Here is a 23,776-nt window from a genome sequence, read left to right as displayed (position 1 = left end):
TTCAGAAAACTAGAAGAAAGGATTTTAAAGGTTATACAATTTTTTGAGGAGATAAATGTTTAACCTGACTTAAACATTACATAATACATACGTGTATTAAAGTATGACATGGACTCCATTAATATATGATTTTTACAGGTTTTTTGCAGTGCTAGGGATCAAACCCAAAGTCATGGATGCTAGCAAGTGCTACACCAGTGATCTACACTTCCAGCCCAGTTTTTATGTTTTTAAAAAATGTTTTAATTTTTTAATAATAAGATTTAATTAAGCTAGCCCTTTCTCCAGAAAGCTTTCCTTGACACCACTCCTCTAAAGGGTAAGTACCATCTTATGTAATGCCATAAAACCCAGAGCTATCACTAGATAACTCCCTATAGCATTATAAAGATCAGTTTATATATCAGAGTTTCTCAATAAACTGTGGGCTTTATAAGTGCAAATACCATGTTTTAATTCATCTTTATATTTTTAGAACTGGGTATAAAGTAGATGCCAACTATCATTTGTTGAATAAAAGTATCAGCCTTCATCACCAGTCAGCCAACATACTGAAAATCTGTACAGTACTTATGACCAGCAAGCTAATAAACTTTCCTTTAAGTACCACTGTCTAAATACTCAATTCCAGTAAGTATGAATATAAAATCCTTCCATAACTCCAAGGTCAGAAAATTTCACAACATATGAACAATTTTCAGGCAATAACCAAACGTTTTTATTTTTTCACAACCTGAATATGAGATACAATTCCAATGAGTTTCAAAACATTTACAGATCTTTTGTCTATCAACCAAACTAAAGAAAGTTCTCTAAAGGAACATCTGCAACAACAGAAAACTTAGCAATCAATGTTGGCTTCACCATTTCTTCTCTTTTCTTTATAGTTATCCATGTTGTCCATCTTTAATTCGTCTTCCTTTTTATATTGAGTATAGTCAATCTCTTTTTCTGAGTTTGGAATTGATTTCCCCTTTGGTAGCAAGAAACATTCAGCATTCAAAACTTGCTCAGCAGTCATTGAACTTCTAAAATATATCAAACTACAGAGGAGGGATTTGACATTATCATCCTGTAAGGAAAAACAAATGTTTAAAGAAATGAAAATCAAACAAATGAACAAAATGACAAACCTGTAGTGAAGATGGAGGGTCCAATTCAAAATTCTCTTAGTCACTGATAGAAGCTAAAGTCAATTTTTTCCATTTATATTTTTAAAGATTCCTACCAATTTCACCTACTTGTCATTGGAAAAGGATATCTCCAGTAATAAGACAGCAGAACTGAAATCCAGGGGAAATCATAAAAGAAAAAATCACAACTGAAATTTATCAAAAACAAGTGAAATGTAAAATTCCAATAAAAAGATATTTTTATGACTCCTCTTTTTCCCTCTTTTATAGAGCACTGGTCAGAGTTTCACACTGTGAAAATTTCACATCAAAACTCCTCTGCCAAGAAAGGTAACCTCCTTTACCTAGTCAACTGTTTTTGGTCTCAGTTTTGAAGTGATCTTTTCTGGAAACCCTTCTACCAGACTACTATTATCATAATTATTATGGTAGTCAGTCTTTATTGTGTGTCACATATTATGTTATTTCAAATAACAGTCTCTGAATTATCACATTTAAATAGCCCTAGGATGTTGATGTTCCATTTTCTCCACTTTCCAATATACCTTAGTATGTCTTGTATTGTAATCTCCAATGATTACTCCAATCAGAGCACATACCAGTGAATAAAAATCACCTGTTTATTTCTAATGTCCTTATTAAGACTCTAAGATCCTTAAAGTCATAAATTTTAGTTTATCAATTCATCCCCCAGAAACTAGCACAGTGCTTAGAATATAGTAGACATTGAGTCAATGTTCAAACAATGAATCAAAGGATGTCAATGTCTATACTGAACTCTACAAAATATGTTTTTAAGCATATTTAAAGAAAGTAATTGTCTTCCTAGGTATAAACTTAACTGAAAATTTATCTAAATGAGGAAAAATCGTGTTCTTTTTTTAAAAACCACAAAGTAGATCTGAAGCAAAAATCTTATCATGTTCTTGGACAAAAAAAACTAATCACTAATGTGTCAATTTTCACTAAGTTAATTTACAAAGTTTATGTGACTCAAAAAAATGAGGTTTTTTTTCCCTTGAAGCTAGACCAATTAATTGTAAAGATCTTTTAAAACAAGCAAAAATAGTCACAAAAGTTCCAAACATAAAAGCAACAGAAAGGAACTATTCCTCCCTAACTATTTTGTAATGTTACTGTGAATAGAACTGTTTTCCTAATTGTGTTTTATATGTTGCAAGTATATAAAAATACAACAGATTTTGTACATTAATCTTATATTCTACAGCTGTGTTATCTGTGTTAATTAGTTCTAATAGCTCAGGATAAGGCAAGGATATCTGCTCTCCCTACTGAATAAAAGGTTCTAGTCACTTGAGCAGGAAAAAATAGAGGACATACAGACTGAAAAGGGAAAAGTTAAACTATCTCTATTTGCAGATGTCAGTCATGTAGATATACAAAACACAAAGAAATCCACTAAAAAATATTACAACTAATACTTAGGAATAAATTTAACAGAAGAAGTTATAAACCATATTTGTGGAAAACTACAGATTATTATTGAAGGAAATTAAATAGTTAAATGAATGGAAAAAATCCCATGTTCATGTATCAGAAGGTTTAACATTGATAAGATGGCCATTCTTCACAAATGGATCTACAGATTGAACATACTCCCTATCAGAATCTTAATTAGCTTCTCTGTAGAAAAATGACAAACTAATTTCTAAACATCATATGGAATTTTAAGGGACCTAGAACAGACCCACAATCCTGGTAACTCTGAAAAAAGAGCAATGTAGAAGGACTCACATTTTCCAATTTCAAAACTTAACTACTCAACAACAATAGTTAAGATGATATGGCACAGGAGCAGACATTGACTTATGATGGTTTGACTTAAAATGTTTTTTTTTATTTTACAATAGTCCCAAAACAATACAAATGCACTTGAAGCCATATTTCAATCTTTTTTATTTTCACATTTCCCAGGCTAGCAATACATAGTACAATACTATCTGATGATGCTGGGCAGCTGCATGAGCCATATTCCCAGTCAGTCATGTGATCACAAGGGTGACATAGCAATGCCCTACAGTGTACTGTGTTACTAACCTAAGATACTCTGTAAGTAATAAGATACATTTTCAACTTGCAATATTTTCAGCTCATGATACCTCAACATAAGCTGAGGAGCATCCATGGATCAATGGAATAGAATTGAGAATCTAGAAATAAATCCATATATCTATGTTCAACTACTTTTAACAAGAGCTAAACTTATAAAGCTCTAAAAAGAAAATATAGAGGTAAATCTTTGTGACTTTAGATTTGGTAAAGGACTCTCTGGTAAGACACTGAAAACACAAGTAACAAAGGAAAAAACTGAACTTGAAAAGAATTAGAAACTTTTGGGCTTCAAGCAACACTGTCAAGGAAATGAAAGTACAGAATGGAAGAAAATATTTGCAAATCATGTATCTAGTAAGGAACTTATATCTAGAATATACAAGGAATTCTTGCAATTCAATAACAATTTAAAAAAGACAACCCAATTTTAAAATAGACAAAAGGTCTATGTGAACATTTCTCTGAAGAAGACACATTAAATGTCAAATAAGCACATGAAGATGGTCAACACCATGAGTTACAAAGGAAATTTAAGTGAAAGCCACACTGAGATAATACTTCATACCAACTGGAATGGTTAGAATCAAAAACTCTGGTAGCAAGTGTTGGTAAGGATGAGGAGAAACTGGAACCTTAATACACTGCTAGTGGAAATGTAAAAAATTGCCAAGTACTCTGGAAGACAGTCAGAAGTTCCTCAAATGAATACAGAGTTGTAATAATTCCACTTGTAATAACCAAAGAGAAATGAAAACATATATCCACTCAAAAATCTGTACATAACATTAGTAGTAATAGACAAAAGGAAACAATAACCCAAATGTCCATAAACAAACAGATTAAGTAAATTGTGTTAAATCTATTTAATGGAACATTACTTGGCTATAAAAAGAGATGAAGTCCTAATATTGGAACTTGGATGAACCTTGAAAACATCATGCTAAGTAGAAGCACAACAGTTCACACATTAATTATGGTTCCATTCAATTGTAAGATACATTTCAATTCCAGGGATACTAAATTAAGAGTAATAAAAATCTACCTTATAATCCTGACTCACAAAACACTAAGGTAATAAACGTTTTAAGTCACTAAGTTTAAGGATAACATAGTTGAAGGTAATTTTTCTGTCAAACCTGAAGGAGTAAGGGTTCCAGGTACTCATTTTAGGTGAAACTATAACCTCTGATGTAATGCAATCTGAGAGCAATTTTAATCATAGCTTTTCAAAATTATAAACATTAATCTTGTTATTTCATTTTACAGAGATAGCTGGGAAGTATAATGCACACAGAAGTTGTCTCAAATATTTTTTATTACTTCCCAAGAAGTGTGGCTAAGTTCCTGAACATCATTTCTAGGGTATTATAAGACAAAACATTTCTCTGGTCAAATAATTTAGGAGATTATGGCCTTAAGTAAAACTATACGTATTCCTTCATTGTATCAACATGGCATGGGGATGCTTAAAGCTGGATAATTAAGCTATCTTTAGCCTTTTAATATCTAGTCATACTGGATGTTTCTTTTCCCTGACAAACTAAAAGTTAGCTTCCCCAAGATCTACTTTCTTATAGATCTTGGCTGTTTACTAGTTCACATTTATAAATTCTTAATTTCATTTTCAATATTGCAATCCTTGTAATCCCAGTACCTACTTCAATACATGCTCAAAATATGCTGGCTGAAAACATACATGAATGAAGAAGCAGACTCAATGACAAAGATAATTACAGAGAAAAGAAATAGTTAGGAACTTATGAAAAAGCTAAAAATAAAACATTAATTTCACTGTATGTTCCTAGACCATACAGTAAACTATATTTTCTTATTTGTGTGATTTATATCATCTGTGTAACAAACACACAACCCAGTAGTACTAAATTAACTGGCAGTGGCTCTAGTAGGGCATTTGAATTTTCCCCAATACTTCTTTATTTTGAATGCTACTTTGGATTCTTAGAAAAACATTTTCAGTCAAATATGTAAGTTTATATTATTACATACTTTTCAAACCAGTAAATGAAATAAAAAGTCACATACCAAATGAAACTGATCCACTTTGGGAATTCCATCTTCATTTGTCTCAAATTCCTGATTTTGAACAGAAAGCTGTAAAAGAACGTAAGAATGAACAGACTCCCAATGTATCAAAATATTAGTCTTACAGAAGAGTCAACTATGGTGTTCTTTAGATCCTGGTGAATAGAGAAGAGCTCACTTAAGAAAGCACACTAATTAATGAAGTGTAAAAACCCTTTGATAATAACTATTTGCTCACAAGCAACTAAACGATTATCACTAAAGTAATCAGAATTGATGGATGCACGAGAAAAGCTTTAATACTTCCTCACCTTATAAGAAAATGTCCTAGAACTTTGTAGTCTATGTTTGCTTCATTAATACCCAAGAAAATAATCAAGCAATTCCAATATTTAACTTGTGTTCAAGAAATACAAGCTAAATTTTAAGAGACTATTAAATACAGAGAATTTCTTATATACACAAAAGTATTTAAGTCCCACGTATTTTTATCACCCAGTTCTAGCAACCATTAATTAATAGCCACTCTTGTTACAAACCCATATATTATGATTTTTGAGGCAAATCCTCTGCATCTCACAATTTCATCTGTAAATATTTTAGTACATTATCTCTAAAATATAAGGTACAAAAAATTTATTTTGACATACTTGCAATATCATTACCACAACAATTAGTAACTTTGATATCAAATACCCAGCTTTCAAGTTTTGAATCATAAACATTATCATTATCATAATTTATTTTACTGGGGGTACACTGTGACATTTACAAGAGTGCTTACAAGTTAAAGTCACCACCTCCATCATTCTCCTTTATATTTTACTTTTTGATTTATTTAATTCTAGGTCCAAATAAGTTCCACATACTGTAATTACTATAAACCTGGAAATAAAATGCAACCAAAGGAAAATTCTGAAAGGTCAGAAGAGAAATCAAACTCCTTAAAGACTCTAGGACTAGAGGAACAGATAACAAAAAATATGTCTTATTCTCCCCAACAAAAAAAAAAAGAAAGTTACCCAGGCCTGCTATTTCCCTACCCTTAAGTTAGTAACAGAAAGAAGACCAGGCAGATTCATCACCACTTTCCTGGATTTGATATGAGTGCTACCAGTACCAACAGGTAAACCTTGAAGGAACAATAAGCAGACTCTTAATGTTAACGCCAAGATCACAAGGGAAATTCATGCCATATGCAGCTGATCCAGAAAGTGTACTCTACATTCCATAAGCAGACAGATACCACAAGTGGCTAGCTTAGGAAGTATTCACCATGTGCCACAGAAAAGGAGCTATCCTGCCATAACAAGTACCCAGCTCAGAAAGCTTTATCCCATACATCAGAAACTCCATTCCCATACTTAAAAGCAACAGTTTTTAAGCTCAGACTAGGGAAGTTCTTTCAGTAGCAATGGCCCACACATGTTAAAATGTAACTGAAAAGGCTTTAGAAACTAGATTTGCCATTAAAGCACAATTCAAACAGTAGTTGGAACCCCTATATCAAACCTAAGTGGGATGATTAAACTGCTAATATAAAAAGTTCAACAAGACTCAATTTATTAAAATAGTACCAAAGTGTCTACAGTAAAATAAAAATTCCCTTATCATTCAAAGAACCAGGAAAAAAATCACAACTTCAATGAGAAATTGCAATCAACACCAAGATGAATCATATGTTATAGGACAAGAACTTTTTTATCATAAAGATGCTCCAATAAGAAATTATAAGTTCTCTAGAGTAAATTTTAAAAAAAAGAAAATCTCAGTAGAGAAAGTTACTCAAAATAACCATGAGACAGTGGGATTTTCTTGGCTGTACTTGTATCAATAATTCTCTCCCCAGAAAATAAAGATTATGATGGACTAAGGGTGTACCTCAGTGGTAGAATACTTGCCTAACATGTACAAGGCCATGGTTTCAATCCCCAGCACACAAAACCTTTTTTTTTTTTTTTTGGTTACTGTACTTTTCAGTTCTAAAATTTTCATGTGATTGTCTTTCTTTTCAGAAAACAGAACTACCTAGTCCTTTTACCCACATTAGAACTTGCTATGTACTCAGAGTCAGATCATGTGTGCATGCTTGCAATTTATTCACAAGTTCATTACACCAGAACTACAATGCAGCATGGGATCAGATCATCACAGGAGAAAAACAGTACACTGAAAATATGGTACATGTATGTACACACACATACACACACACACACAAATAATATTACTTAGCCATAAATAAAAATGAAATTATATCATCTGTAATAAAATGGCTGGAAATGGAGATCATCACACTGAGTGACATAAGTTCAAAAGACCAAATATCCCATGTTCTCACTCACTTGTGGAATCTAGACCTAAAACAGTGATGATGCTAATGTGACACACAAATGTAAACTGGAGACTGGGGGCAGGGGACCAGCAGGAGGAGGAAGGGAGAAAGGAAAAAGATACTCAGGAGTAAAGAGGATTAAAGTACACTACATATATACATATGAAACCAACATAATGAAACCCACCAAACACTGTTTGAAAAAGGAGCAGGGAAGAGGAAATGGAAATGTAATGGAAGGGGTAAACAAAAATAAAAACTTTTTAAAAAAACATAAAATAACAAGGTCAGACAAGGTAGCTCATCCCTCTAATCTCAACTACTCAGGAGGCAGAGATCAGAACGATTGCAGTTTGAGGCAAGTCCCCATCTCAACAAATAAGCTGGGGGTGGCAGTGCACACTTGTGATTCCAGCTATACAAGAGGCCATAGAAAAAAGGACTGTGGTGTGATGCTGGCACCAGGCCCTACCTGAAAGATAACTAAAGCAAAAAAGGGCTAGGGTTGTGGCTCAAGTGGCAGAGCACCTGCTTAACAAGCACAAAGTCCTGAGTTCAGACCCCGAGATGGAAGAGAGGGAGGGAGGGAAAAAAAGAATTCATAAAACAACAAATATTAGTGAGAATGGCAGGACAGGTGGTAATGAATCCTTATATGCTGTTGATGGGAATATAAATTAGTGGATTCATTATGAAATCATATGGAGGGTCCTCAAAAAATTAAAAGTAGAACCATATGAAACCACCTTTACTACTATGGAATCAGCTTAAGTGCGCATCAATGGATGAATGTATAAAGGAAATACAGTGTATATACAAAATGGAGTATTATTCAGCTATAATTCAGAAGAACAAAACATGCCATTTGCAGAAAATGGATGGAACTGCAGATTACTGAGCAAAATAAGCCAAATTCACAAAAACAAGTATGGTATATTTTCTTTCATGTGTGAAACTTAGAGATAAAACAGGACACAAAAGTAAAAGAGGGACTATTGAGAATGTGAAAAGGGAAATGTGGGAGATAGAGGGCTAGAGGGTAATATAAAGTACATTATATACATGTCAACAATATCATAGCAAAACTCTGTACAATTAATATACAAGGAAAATGTGAAAAAAATCATTTTAACTTAAAAAACTATAAATATATCCAGATGGATTCTTAAATTTTTTTGATTTAACTCATAGGAAAGCAAGAAAAGAAAAATAAACAAGAAACAGAGAAACAAACAAAGCCAATAATAAAATGGTGGGTTAAAACCCTAACTTACCGATAATGACCTTAAATGTAAATGGTCTAGATACTCCAATTAAAAGACAGAGATCAGGAGACTCAATTTAAAAACATGATACAATTTACTTTCTTATAAGGAACTTACTTCAAATTCAACAACATAGAGGATTCCAAGATGGCAGCTAGAGGGAGGAAGCAGAAAGCATGCCTCCTATAGTGAAATCTTGGAGAGACGCTGGAGACACACCTTGCAGGTAAAACCACCAAGAAGAAGCAAAACTTTGACCCCTCCACACCTCCAGCCAGTGCAGAGCATCGCTACTCCACATTAAATGGAGAAACCAGGAGGGCCCCCGGGCCGCCAGTCGCCCGCACCCAGACGGATTGGGAAGACACGGACAAGTTTTATTCTACTTTATGTGTCCCCTTTGATAAGACAACTACAGAACAACATCTGAGGCACCATCTCCAGGATTGGAGACTGAGATGGACACCAAAATTATTAAGACTGAAATTTCATTGCATTTGAACTTGGAGGGGGTTTTTTAAAATTTTTTTTTATTTTCTATTTTTCATTTTCTTTTATTTTATTTATATATATATATTTCTTTCATTTACTTATTTTTTATTTTCAATCCTCTCTCTCTCTAATGCCTGTTCAGCTGTCAATTAGTACACGAACACTCCCTGTTTATACCTTTGAAACTTCCTTGTTTGATTCCTTGTTTTGTTTTCTCCTACTTGTCTATTTGTTTTTCCCTTTTCTTTAACTTCTTGCTTTCCATCTCCTCTCACCCTTCCATTCTAAATATTACCATTGTTATTATTACAAGCTAGAAAATACTTAATTGCACATAATACAGGGACAGTAACAACACCAAGGACAATGACAGGAAGACGGAAAAAACAGGGAAACCAGTTTCCCCACAGCAAAAAATTAGTACAGGAACCAGAGGGGAATGAAGGAAACAGATACTCAGATCCAGACTCAAACAAAATGAAGATAAACTATGCCAAAGAACCCAATGAAGAACCACAAGAATAATTTAAAAGAAAACATACAACATGTACTCAATGAGAATTTTATAGAGATGATACTGGATATGGTCAACCAAAATGTACAGGAGACACTCAAGAAATTCCAAGACAACAAAAATAGAGAATTTGAAAAAGCAAAAGAACAAATAAAGGAAACCATAGAAGCACTGTATAAACACCAAAGTGAAACAGAGAACACGATTAATAAACAGATAAATGAACTCAGGACAAAAACAGACAACATTAAAGAGGAAACAACCCAGGATATAGAAAACCTCAGAAAAAAGAACAAAACAGAACTGCAAAACAAAACAGAAGGCCAATCCAGATGAACAGAACAAACAGAAGACAGAATCTCAGAACTTGAAGATGAAATGGCAATTAAAGGAAAAACCGAAGAACTTTTAATTAAACAACTCAAGACCTGTGAAAAGAAAAAGCAAGAACTCACCGACTCCATCAAAAGACCAAACTTGAGAATCATGGGCATAGAAGAAGGAGAAGAGGTGCAAGTGAAGGGAATGTGTAAAATATTCAACAAAATAATAACGGAAAATTTCCCAAATCTAGAGAAAGATATTCCCATACAGATGGATGAGGCCTCCAGGACACCAAACAGACCAGATCAAAATAGAATTACCCCAGGACATATCATCATTAAAACAACAAGTTCAGAAACTAGGGCAAGAATATTGAAGGCTGTAAGAGAGAAAAATCAAGTAACATACAAAGATAAACCCATCAAAATCACACCAGACTTCTCAACAGAAACATTAAAAGCAAGAAGAGCATGGAGTGAGATCTTCCGGGCACTGAATGAAAATAACGTCAACCCCAAGATACTCTACCCAGCAAAACTATTATTCAAAATAGATGGAGCAAAAAAAGTCTTCCTTGGTAAGTAGAAACTAAAACAGTATGTGACCACAAAGCCACCACTACAAAAGATTCTTCAAGGGATTCTGCACACAGAAAGCGAAACCCAATTTAACCATGAAAAGACAGGCAGCACCAAACCACAGGATAAGAAAAAGCAAGAAAGTAAAGAATAACCCCAACTTAGGCACACAATCAAACCTTCAAACAACTAAGACAACTAAATGACAGGAATCACCACATACCTATCAGTACTAACACTTAATGTTAACGGACTTAATTCACACAAAAAAAGGCACCATTTGATGAAATGGATTAAAAAGGAAGATCCAACAATTTGTTGCTTACAGGAGACCCATCTCACCGACAGAAATAAGCATAGGCTTAGGATGAAAGGCTGGAAGAAGATTTACCAAGCCAATGGCCCCCGAAAACAGGCAGGGGTAGCAAAACTTACCTCTGACAAAGTGAACTTTAAACCTACATTGATCAAACAAGATAAAGGACATTCCATACTAATAAAAGGGAAAACAGACCAAAAAGAAATAATAATCATCAACCTGTATGCACCAAATGTCAACGCACCCAATTTCATCAAACATACCCTGAAGGACCTAAAAGCATATACAAACACCAACACAGTGGTTGTGGGAGACGTTAACAACACATTATCATCAATAGATAGGTCATCCAAACAAAACAATCAATAAAGAAATCCAAGATCTAAAATGGACAATAGATCAAATGGACCTACTTGATGTCTACAGAACATTTCATCCAACTTCTACACAATATACATTCTTCTCAGCTACCCATGGAACCGTCTCTAAAATAGATCATATCCTAGGGCACAAAGCAAGTCTCAGCAAATATTAAAAAATAGAAATTATACCGTGCATACATCTGATCACAAGGCGGAAAAAGTAGAACTCAACAATAATAGTAAAGACAAAAAACATGCAAACAGCTGGAAACTGAATAACTCATTACTTAATGAACAATGGATCATTGGTGAAATAAAAGAGGAAATTAAAAAGTTCCTGGAAGTCAATGAAAATGAAAACACAACCTACCGGAACCTATGGGACACAGCAAAGACAGTCCGGAGAGGAAAGCTTATAGCCATGAGTGCATATATTGAAAAGACTGAAAGATCCCAAATCAATGACCTAATGATACATCTCACACTCCTAGAAAAACAAGAGCAAGCAAATCCCAAAACAAACAGAAGGAGAGAAATAATAAAAATAAGAGCTGAAATCAATGAAATACAAACCAAAAAAACCATACAAAGAATTAATGAAACAAAAAGTTGGTTCTTTGAAAAAATAAACAAGATCAATAGACCCTTGGTAAACCTGACTAAAATGAGGAGAGAAAAAAACCCAAACTGGTAGAATCAGGAATGCAAAAGGGGAGATAACAACAAACACCATGGAAGTCCAGGAAATCATCAGAGACTACTCAAGAACCAATAGTCAAATAAATTTGACAATCTTAAAGAAATGGACAGATTTCTAGATACCTATGATCATCCAAACCTGAACCAAGGGAGGACATTAATCACCTGAATAGATCTATAACACAAAATGAAATTGAAGCAGCAATGAAGAGTCTCCCGAAAAAGAAAAGTCCAGGACCTGATGGATTCTCTGCTGAATTCTATCAGACCTTTAAAGAAGAACTGATACCAACCCTCCTTAAACTGTTCCACAAAATAGAAAGGGAAGGAAAACTGCCTAACACATTTTATGAAGCCAGTGTTACACTTACCCAAAACCAGGCAAAGACAACTCCAAAAAGGAGAACTATAGGCCAATCTCCTTAATGAACACTGATGCAAAAATCCTCAACAAAACAATGGCAAACGGAAATCAACAACACATCAAAAAGATTATTCACCACGACCAAGTAGGCTTCATCCCAGGAATGCAGGGGTGGTTCAACATATGAAAATCAATAAACGTAATAAACCACATTCACAGAAGAAAAGACAAAAACCACTTGATCATCTCAATAGATGCAGAAAAAGCCTTTGATAAGATCCAACATCATTTCATGATAAAAGCTCTAAGAAAACTAGGAATAGAAGGAAAGTACCTCAACATTATAAAAGCTATATATGACAAACCTACAGCCAGCATTATACTTAATGGAGAAAAACTGAAACCATTCCCTCTAAAATCAGGAACTAGACAAGGATGTCCACTATCTCCACTCCTATTCAACATAGTACTGGAATTCCTAGCCAGAGCAATTAGGCAAGAAGAAGGAATAAAAGGAATACAAATAGGTAAAGAAACTGTCAAAATATCCCTATTTGCAGACAATATGATCCTATACTTTAAAGACCCAAAAAACTCTACTCAAAAGCTCCTAGACACCGTCAATAGCTATAGCAAGATAGCAGGATATAAAATCAACATAGAAAAATCATTAGCATTTCTATACACTAATAATGAACAAACTGAAAAAGAATGTATGAAAACAATTCCATTTACAATAGCCTCAAAAAAAATCAAATACCTAGGTGTAAACTTAACAAAGGATGTGAACGACCTCTACAAGGAAAACTATACACTTCTAAAGAAAGAGATTGAGGAAGACTATAGAAAGTGGAGAGATCTCCCATGCTCATGGATTGGTAGAATCAACGTAGTAAAAATGTCGATACTCCCAAAAGTAATCTACATGTTTAATGCAATTCCCATCAACATTCCAATGACATTCATTAAACAGATTGAAAAATCTATGGTGAAATTTATATGGAAACACAGAGACCACAAATAGCCAAGGCAATACTCAGTCAAAAGAACAACACTGGAGGTATCACGATACCCGACTCAAACTATATTACAAAGCAATAACAGTAAAAACAGCATGGTACTGGCACAAAAACAGACATGAAGACCAGGGGAACAGAATAGAGGACCCAGATATGAAGCCACACAACTATAACCAACTTGTCTTTTACAAAGGTGCTAAAAATATACGATGGAGAAAAAGCAGCCTCTTCAACAAAAACTGCTGGGAAAACTGGTTAGCAGTCTGCAAAAAACTGAAACTAGATCCATGTATATCACCCTATACCAATATTAACTCAAAATGGATCAAGGATCTTAATATTAGACCCCAAACTCTAAAGTTGATACAGGAAAGAGTAGGAAATACTCTGGAATTAATAGGTATAGGCAAGAACTTTCTCAATGGAATCCCAGCAGCACAGCAATTAAGAGATAGCATAGATAAATGGGACTTCATAAAACTAAAAAGCTTCTGCTCAACAAAAGAAATGGTCTCTAAACTGAAGAGACCACCCTCAGAGTGGGAGAAAATATTTGCCAGCTACAAATCAAAGGACTGATAATCAGAATATACAGGGAACTTATAAAATAAACTCACCCAAAATTAATGAACCAATAAAGAGATGGGCAAGTGAACTAAACAGAACTTTCTCAAAAGAAGAAATTCAAATGGCCAAAAAACACATGAAAAAATGCTCACCATCTCTAGCAATAAAGGAAATGCAAATTAAAACCACACTAAAATTCCACCTCACCCTTGTTAGAATAGCCATCATTAGCAACACCACTAACAACAGGTGTTGGCGAGGATGCGGGGGCAAGAAGGAACCCTCTTACACTGCTGGTGGGAATGTAAACTAGTACAACCACTCTGGAAAAAAATTTGGAGGCTACTTAAAATGTAAACATTGATTGATCTACCATATGATTCAGTAATATCACTCTTGCGGATATACACAAAAGAATGTAATACAGGTTACTCCAGAGGCACTTGCACACCCATGTTTATTGCAGCACTATTCACAATAGTCAAATTACAGAAACAGCCAAGATGCCCCACCACAGACGAATGAATTAAGAAAATGTGGTATTTATACACAATGGAATTTTATGCAGCCATGAAGAAGAACGAAATGTTATCATTTGCTGGTAAATGGATGGAATTGGAGAACATCATTCTGAGTGAGGTTAGCCTGGCCCAAAAGACCAAAAATCTTATGTTCTCCCTCATATTCGGACATTAGATCAAGGGCAAACACAATAAGGGGATTGGACTTTGATCACATGATAAAAGCAAGAGCACACAAGGGAAGGGTGAGGGTAGGTAAGACACCTAAAAAATTAGCTAGCATTTGTTGCCCTCAACACAGAGAAACTAAAGCAGATACCTTAAAAGCAATTGAAGCCAATAGGAATAGGGGACCAGGAACTAGAGATAAGGTTAGATCAAAAAGAATTAACCTAGAAGGTAACACACACGCACAGGAAATCAATGTGAGTCAACTCCCTGTATAGCTATCCTTATCTCAACCAGCAAAAACCCTTGTTCCTTCCTGTTATTGCTTCTACTCTCTCTTCAACAAAATTAGAGATAAGGGCAAAATAGTTTCTGCTGGGTATTGAGAGGGTGGAGATGAGAGGGAGGGGGTGGAATGGGTTGTAAGGGAGGGGGTGGGGGCAGGGGGGAGAAATGACCCAAGCCTTGTATGAATAATAAAATAAAAAAAAATTCAACAACATAAGTACTGTTAGAGTAAAAATTTGTTAATAGATACACCCTACAAACATTCATTTTAAAAATTCAGGATTGCTGGGTGCTGGTGGCTCACACCTATAATCCTAGCTACTCAGAAGGCAGAGAAGAGGAGGATTATCAGTTCAAAGTCAGACCCCCAGCAAATAGTTCATGAGACCCTATCTTGAAAATACTCAACACAAAACAGGGCTAGCAGAGTGGCTCAAGTGATACAGCATCTGCTTAGAAAGCATGAAGCCCTGAGTTCCAACTCCAGTACTGCCAAAAAAAAAAAAAAAGAATCCCGCAGGATTTTCTACATGCATCTTCCCTCATTTAAAGTTCATAGTAAGACCAGAGAATGCCTCAAAGCTGCCATTTTAAAGTGGGTTTTAAAAGGGCATAAGTCTGGAGGACCAAAATTGTCCATTCTACACCCAAGGAAATAAATTATCAGGAAGTAGGAATATTTGTCCAGGATCAGCAAACAGAAGTCATGCAGGATGGCCAAATAAAGATGCCAAACACAAAGAAGAACCAAAGCAACAAATGGAGTGGCTGCATTTCAAAATGAGTAGCTGAGGAAGAGTACTGGAGCTCAGCAAGTGAAAGAGAAGTCAGACACCTGGGATATCAGCACAGAAAGAGGAAGAGAGTATACCAGCAAATCCAACTCTGGCTCCAGGCTGGAGGCACGCCCAATTGCAGGGGAACTGGGTAGATAAGGGAGTCTTAGAAGACCTCACTGCTACAGACATTGGGATCACAGACTTGCAGTACAGTTAGAGGAGCTTCTGGGAGTCCACATAGTACCTTTGCTTCAGAAAAGGATCACACTCTAACTTCCACATTACTCAGAATGCAGGCTACCATAAAGTGGGACCATCTTGAGAGCCGAGCCACTAAGGAAATCCATATTGCCATACAGCTGCGTATCCCAATCACTAGAGCTCCACAAACATTCCACCATATTTGCACAAAGGCTACAGCCACACCCCAGCATAGTATCTTGAACTACAGTGAACAAGTAATTCAGCACAATAAAGAGTGCCAGGGCAAGTACCTCTCCCTACACCCTTCTGCTGCCTACTGCTGCTGTCCATCATCAGTGGGCCTAAGACCAAGCCTGCACAATACACATCACTCACCACTGCTGCTTTCTACCACTCTCATGCACTACTGCAGGAGAGCTGACAGTGCACCTCCCCCCAACCACTGCTGCCAACAGTGTTCACTGCAGTCTGTACCCCAGAGCTCTCCTAGAGTGGGCAGAAGCTCCTTCAGTGGTGCTCACCCAAAAAGGACCTTAAGACATCTTTCTCACAGTCCCCGCCCCAGAAACACCACTGCATTGATAAACGTTCCCAACAGTGGTACTTGCCCCTTCAGGTTCTTTGGATACATCCCCAATATTCCAAGCCTTCATCCATTCCATTTTATTAAATTCAGTTGTTTTCCTTTTATGTATCATAGGAAGTCTTTTTTTGTTGTTGTTGTTGTATTAGGGTTTAAACTTGGCTTCACACTTGCTAGCCATGTCCTTAGTCCCTAAGAACTCTTTATGTAAGCCCAGGTCATGAAGACTCCTCTGCTGTATCTTCTTCTAAAAGCTTTATAATTACATGCTTTATACTTAGAATTAGGATCTATTTTTATGTAATTTTTACGTTAGGAGAGAGATTTATTGTCAATGTTTATGTTTTTGCATGTTGATGCCCAAGTGTTCCAACATCATTTGTTAAAAAAAATATTATTATCTATTAAAAAAAAAAGGAAAGATGATGAAGATATATCAAAGGCAAAAATAAGCAAATTAAAAGCTGCTCAACATAATTATCCACTAAAAATATGAAAAATATACCCACAATGAGACTGCTACACAGCTATGAAAATGGCTACAACAGAAGCATATTACTAGGCAGTGACCCTAACACAGACAACAGAAACTCTCACACTTGCTACTAGAAATGAAAAATGGTACAACTGCTCTGAAAAACGGTCTGGCAGTTCCTTATAGTTTTTCATACAATTACAGTCTAATATAGCAATCTCATTCCTAGGCATTTATCCTAGAGAAATAGACTTACATCCATTTAAAAAAAAACCTATACATAAACTACAGCAGCTTTATTTGTAATAACCAAAGCAACCCAAATGTCCTGCAAGATATGAGCAAATAAACTTGATATGCCTACCAGTAGAAGTCTACTTAAGCAAAATAAAAGGGAAAACTACCATTAGACAATTAGGATGAGTCTCAAGGGCATTATGCTAAACAAAGACAGCCTCAAAAGTCACATTTTGCATGGTTCATTTATGTGACATTCTTTAAACAAAATACAGTGATCAAAAAAGATCACTGGTTATTGAGGTTAAAAGGTCAGGGGAGGATATGATTACAAAAGTACAGCACAAAGAAATTTGGGGAGTTATGGAACTCTTCTGTATCTTGTAGTGGCTACTACACTAATCTATACATATGCTTAAATTCATAGAATTTAAGCCAAAAATATTCAAGTGCACTTCATGTTAATTTAAAAATAAAATTTTAAAAAGACCTTACTCAGTATTACAGAAGGAAAGAAATTCAGCACAATATTTACTCATAGAGCTCTTTACTATCATTTGAAAGGAAACAGGTGGAACAAAGACTGCTATTAAAACATTTATGTATCTTATGAAAGCTTGTAGAAATGTAAGAAATATTTGGGACATTTACTTTTGTCCTGACATAAAAAATAAATGGATGGTTGAAGCAAAGATGAAAATGATACCAATTTAATCATTTCAATGAAATTATTATTTCTTATTTCAGTTCTAAGAAATAAGATCACTTTAAATACATCAGAATGGGGTTAAAATCTGTGACTAATAATGTTTTGTGGCAGAGAGGGAGGACTCTGACTGATTTCACCTGAGTGGGCATAAATACTTTTTTTTATCAGTTTTATTGAGGCATAACAGATACACAATAAATTATAAATACTCATAGTTTATAACCTGATAAATTTGACAATGGTATACACCTGCAAAAGCATCAGCCCCATCAAGCCAATGAACATGGTGATCCTAACAAAAAGTTTTCATCTAACTCTGTGTAAGCTATCCCTCCCTCCATTTCTACCCTCAAACCCCAGGTCATCAAGGATCTCCTTTCTGTCACTATAGGTAAGTTGGCACTTTCTAGAATTTTATACAAATAGAACCAGTAAGTATGCATTTTTTCTTTCCTCTGGCTTTTTTTTGCTTGGCAGCATTATTTTAAGACTCAGCCATATTATTGGGCATGTTAATAGTTCAACTTTGTACATTGCTGGATAGTATTACAATTGACATACAGTAGGCTGTTTATTCATCTGTTGATGGACTTTCGAGTTGTTTCCAGTTTTGACACATTATACCTAAAATATCTTTGACTATTTCTGACCACATCTTTCTGTGAACATATGCTTTCATTTTTCCTATCGAAATACCTAGGAGAGGAATGGCTAGGTCAAAGGGTAAGCATACGTTTAACCTTTTAACAAACTGTCAAACTTTTTTCCAAAGTGGTTGTTAAATTTATATTCCCCTCCACAATATATATGAGTTCTAGTTGCAACACATCTTAGCCAACACTTAGTATGGTCAGTCTTTGTAATTTTAGACATTATAGTAGGTGTATAATGGTATCTTGTTTTTATTTTAATTTACAGTTCCCTGTACCAATGTACCAGTATCCCTGGTAACAATGTTAAGACAATCTTTTCACATGCTTATCTTGTCATCTTTGTTAAAATGCCAGTTTAAACATTTTAGCCATTTTTTATTGGGTTGTCTTCTTAGTATTGAGTCATGAGAGTTCTTAATAATCTGGATACAAGGGGTTTGTTTTGTCACGTATATGTTTTTCAAGTATTTTCCCAGTCTGTGGCTTGCCTTTCATTTTTGTAACTATGTCTTTTTAAGAATAAACATAAATTTTAATGAAGTCCAACTTGATTTTTTTCCCTTTTTTCGTTGATGCTGTTTGGTCCTATTTAAGAAACTTTTCCAAATTCAAGTCAATAAGATTTTTCTCCTTTATTTTCTTCTTGAAACTTTAGAAGGTTCAAGTTTCACATTTAGGTCTAATACACACTGAGTTAATTCCTGTACATGGTGTGAGGAATAAATCAAAGGGTTTTTTTGTACGTGGATGTCCAGTTGTTACAGTAGCACTTTTGTTGAAGACTCCTTTCACTCAAATAATTGCTTTGGTACTTCTGTCAAAAATCAGTAGACCAAGTCTAGCATATAATCCTAGATACATGGTAGACTGAGATTGGGAGGATCATGGTTCTAGGACAGCTCAGGCAAAAACTTTGTAAGACCCCCATCTCAACCAATAGCTGGGCAGAGTGATGCATACCTGTCATCCCAAGCTATGAAGTGGAGATCAGAAAGATCATGGTACCAGGACAATGTGGGTAATAAAGTTTGTAAGGAAAAAAAAAAACTGAGCATGGTAGCACACATTTGTCATCCCAGTGATGGCAACAAATGTAAAATACATCATGACACAAGCCAGCCTGTGCAAAAACTCAGACCCTGTCTCCAGAATAACCCAAGCTAAAGGGCGATAGGTGTGGTTCAAGCGATACAGCACTTGCTTAGCAAGCACAAAGCCCTGAGTTCAAACCCCAATACTGCCCCCCCAAAAAAACAAGATGGCCATATATGGATAGGTCTATTTCTACCATCTCTATTCCGTTCCATTCATCTATACATCTAACCTCACACCAGCATCATACTGTCTAGCTTTACTATAATTTTATTAAGTCTTTAAATCAGGTAAAGGTAAATCAGTACAAATCCTTCAATGTTTTCTTTTTCAAAATTTTTCTTTTTCAAAATTCCCAGAATCTCTGCATTTTTATGTAACTTACAGAATTCTAACTGTCAATTGGGTGGGAAAAACTAGCCAGGTGTGCTGGCTCACTCCTATAATCCAACTACTCAGGAAGTAGAGATCGGGAGGATTGTAGTTTGAGGCCACCCTCTCAACTAATAAAAAGCTGGGTGTAGTGGCACATACCTGTTATCCCAGCTCAGCAGGAAGCATAAATAGAAGGATGGCAGTCCGGGCCACCCTGGGCATAAAAGTGAGACCCTATTCAAAAAATAACTGAAGCAAAAAGAGCCTGGGGGGCGTGCTCAAGTTCAAACCCAGTACCACCAAAAAAAAAAAAAAAAAGAAAGAAAGAAAAGAAAAATCAAAGGAATACTATTTTATGACATAAGAAAATTACATGAAATTCAAATTCCAGTAAGTCTCCATGAATATAGTATTGGAATTATTATTGGAAAAGAATCAGTCATTTATTTATGTAGTATGGCTGCTTTTGTGCTATGACAGTAGAATTCAGTACTTGCAACAGAGACCATATGGCCCAACACAGACCCTTTACAGAAAATGTTTGCTGATCCTGAGCTGGAACCTCAGGACAATGTTGATTAGAAGAATAGATATCCTCCCTCGTTAATATTTAATCCCTCATAATTCTTAAACTATAGGTAAGGAACAGCTACTTTATTTACTCTGGGAAAAGGAACAATTACTTAAGACTCACTATTTCCACATGTGCATGAACTTCTTCTAGATTAACATAGGGAAAAATTATCTTCACTACTAATCTTGACTTTAACAAAAATGAAGACAATGAATGTAATACCTATAGTATATCTCAAGCCAAACTGTAAAAAGTTTATATAGGTAATAGGAAGAATATCAACAGTTTATGATAAAACTTTTTAAAAATTCTACTAAAAAAATCAACCATTACTCTTTATCCAGAATAATATGTTAAGGACAATCATTATAATCATCACTTTACATATTGGAATATATGTAAATAATTACTATTAAAAATAACATACCCACAATAAAAGGCAGCCATAAGCATACAAGTCTGAACTTGGAGAAGGAGGTTTTCCCATTTTCAATTCAGGTGATATCAAACTCAAGCCACCAACCATCATGTTCACTGAAGCTCGCTGACCCTATAAAAATATTATTTTAGAAATATTACAGTTGAGGTAGTCTTGTATGACATACTCTACATTTAATTAATTTAAAAATTCATTTGAAATATTTCATTCTCGTGCTCTCAAATATTTTGATCTTATTTCTGCTCTTACACATTGCTCCTAAAATCAGTCTCATAAAATAACAGTGAGACTTTTATTGCACTCAGATCGTAAAATTAGACAGATTCAAAATTAACAACCACTGATTCTTTGACTACTGGTTCTTTTGCTTTAACAAATTTATAAGAGTAAATAGCAGTGCTATTTTTTAATTCTGAAAATCCTAACTAACCTTTTGAAGAAACTGAAATTCTGTAAGTACTCTCTTTCCTTGTGACTATTTTGAAATATACCATTTCTAACAGGTCAAAGAATGGTCAGTGACAACAGCACGAGACCTAAGTTCAGTCAGACCTTGTTCTCACACTAACTTGTTGACCTTAGATTTTAACCTCTTTGAGCCTAAATTAATTAATTTATAAAATGGATGTAATATCTACCTTATACAGTTATTATAAAGATAAAGGTAACTGGCATGATGCTTAGCACATCTCACTAAGTATTAATTACAGCTTCTCTACCTACTATCTTTATCCCTGCTTCTCAAAGTATGGTCCATAGCCCAGCAGCATCAACTGGGAACGTGTCACAAATGCAGAATCTCCATCTCAAAAATGGTGAATAATAATCTGCATTTAAACAAGATTTCTAGGTAATTCAAAGGTACTATAAAGTCTGAAAATCAATGACCTAGACTACAGACTAATGCTCAGATTTCTCTTCCATATTAATAAACTTCAGTCTGAATGTATATAGCAAAAGGTGAGTATGACCAATATTTCATGGTGAACAATTTTAACAGAAGATTAAAACAATGGTTGGGGGAATAATAACAGGTGACAAATAAGTATAAAAGAGGAAGAATAATTCTTGGAGTATCACATCTAACAGTGTACAAGTGGTAAGTTCAGTAGGTACAATGACCAGGATTCCTACAAGTAGTTGAAAACCTTTTGAACCTCATAATTTAGTTATCTTTCTTACTGTGTTATCTTAATTCTCAGATAAACTAATATGATGAAATAAATATTACAGCAAATTAATCTGTATAAATTATAAATCCTGCACAATTCAACTTTTGATGACAATTTTATATTTTCGTGTTTTCATATTTTTGAATGACCATGTTAAAGCTTTTAATACACATACACACTAGTGGCATTATGCTCGGACTTGCAGATGACCAAAGTATGAAATAACAGTATTTAGCAAGGATTTGGAGAAACTGAAATCCTTATACATCGCTATGAGAACATAAAATTATGCAGTAATTTTGGAAAGCAGTTTAGTTTCTCAAAAACGGGAAAAAAGGGCCAAGAGTTGTAGAGTACACCTTTAATTCCAACTATTTGGTAGGAGGATCATGGACTGAGGCCAATCACGGCAGAAGTGTGAGACTCTATCTGAAAAAGCCAACTAAAAGCGAAAGGACTGGGGAACATGACTGAAGTGGTAGAGCACTTGCCTAGCAAGCATGGGGCACTGAGTTCAACTCCCAACACGGGGAGCAAAAAAGGGAAGGAGTTACCACATGACTCAGTCGTTTTCCTTCCAAAACAAATGAAGCCGTATCATACGCAATGGCACACATTTGTGATCCCAGCTACTTAGGAGAGAGACTGGAAGGCTCATGGTTGGAGGCCAGCCCAGGCAAAAAATTAGTGAGACCCCATCTCAACGAACAAGCCAGGTATGATGGCACATGCCTATGGTCCCAGATACACAGGAGGCATAGGCAGGAGATCTCTGTCCAAAGCCAGACTCATGCAAAAATACGAGACCCTATTCAAAAAAATAACTAGAAGCAAAAAAGGGCTTGGAATGTAGTAGAGTACCTTCCTACCAAGCTTGAGGCCCTGAGTTCAAACCCTAGTACTGCTAGCAAGAAATGCAAATGTGTACACAAAAACTTGTACATCAATGCTCATATCAACATTATTTATAACAAAAAAGTGTAAACCAAATGTCCATCAACAGATGAAAATATAAACAAAATGCGATATATACATTCAATGAAATTTTTTATTTGGTCATAAAAGAAATGAATGAACTTTGAAAATGAAGCATAAGCCAGTCACAAAAGGCCACACATTGTATGATTTCATTTATTTGAGATATCCAGAATAAGTAAATCCATAGAGACAGAAAGTGTATTAGTGGTTTCCAGAATCTGAGTAAAGGGAGAAACAGAGAGTGACAGCTAATCAGTATGGGTTTTTTTTTTTTTTGGGGGGGTGGGGGTTGGTAATACAAAATGTTCTGGAATTAGATAGAGATGATCAGTACACAACTCTATGAGCAAACTAAAAACTACTGTGTCAGGAAGGGAGGGAGGGGGAAGGGAGATAATGAGAGACAATGAGGGCAACAGTGAAACAAAACAAAAAAACGGATTTG

General features: G+C 35.1%; 1 protein-coding gene across 1 annotated transcript in view; it reads right to left on the bottom strand.

The window, feature by feature from the left end:
- Nucleotides 1–740: 740 nt before the first annotated feature.
- The window catches only part of Stk31 (serine/threonine kinase 31), a 127,632-nt gene continuing 104,596 nt past the window's right edge, over nt 741–23,776 (bottom strand). Inside the window, exons 22-24 of the mRNA XM_074065157.1 lie at nt 21,170–21,292; nt 5,250–5,318; nt 741–1,072 (exon numbers count right to left, since the gene is read on the bottom strand). Of these exons, the coding sequence (XP_073921258.1) occupies nt 842–1,072; nt 5,250–5,318; nt 21,170–21,292 (423 nt within the window). The 3' untranslated portion in view covers nt 741–841. The remainder of the gene's footprint in view (nt 1,073–5,249; nt 5,319–21,169; nt 21,293–23,776) is intronic.

This window comes from Castor canadensis, chromosome 2 (genome assembly GCF_047511655.1).
Source record: "Castor canadensis chromosome 2, mCasCan1.hap1v2, whole genome shotgun sequence".
In the NCBI taxonomy this organism is placed as follows: Eukaryota; Metazoa; Chordata; class Mammalia; order Rodentia; family Castoridae; genus Castor; species Castor canadensis.
This window is presented reverse-complemented; position numbering and strand designations above follow the sequence as displayed.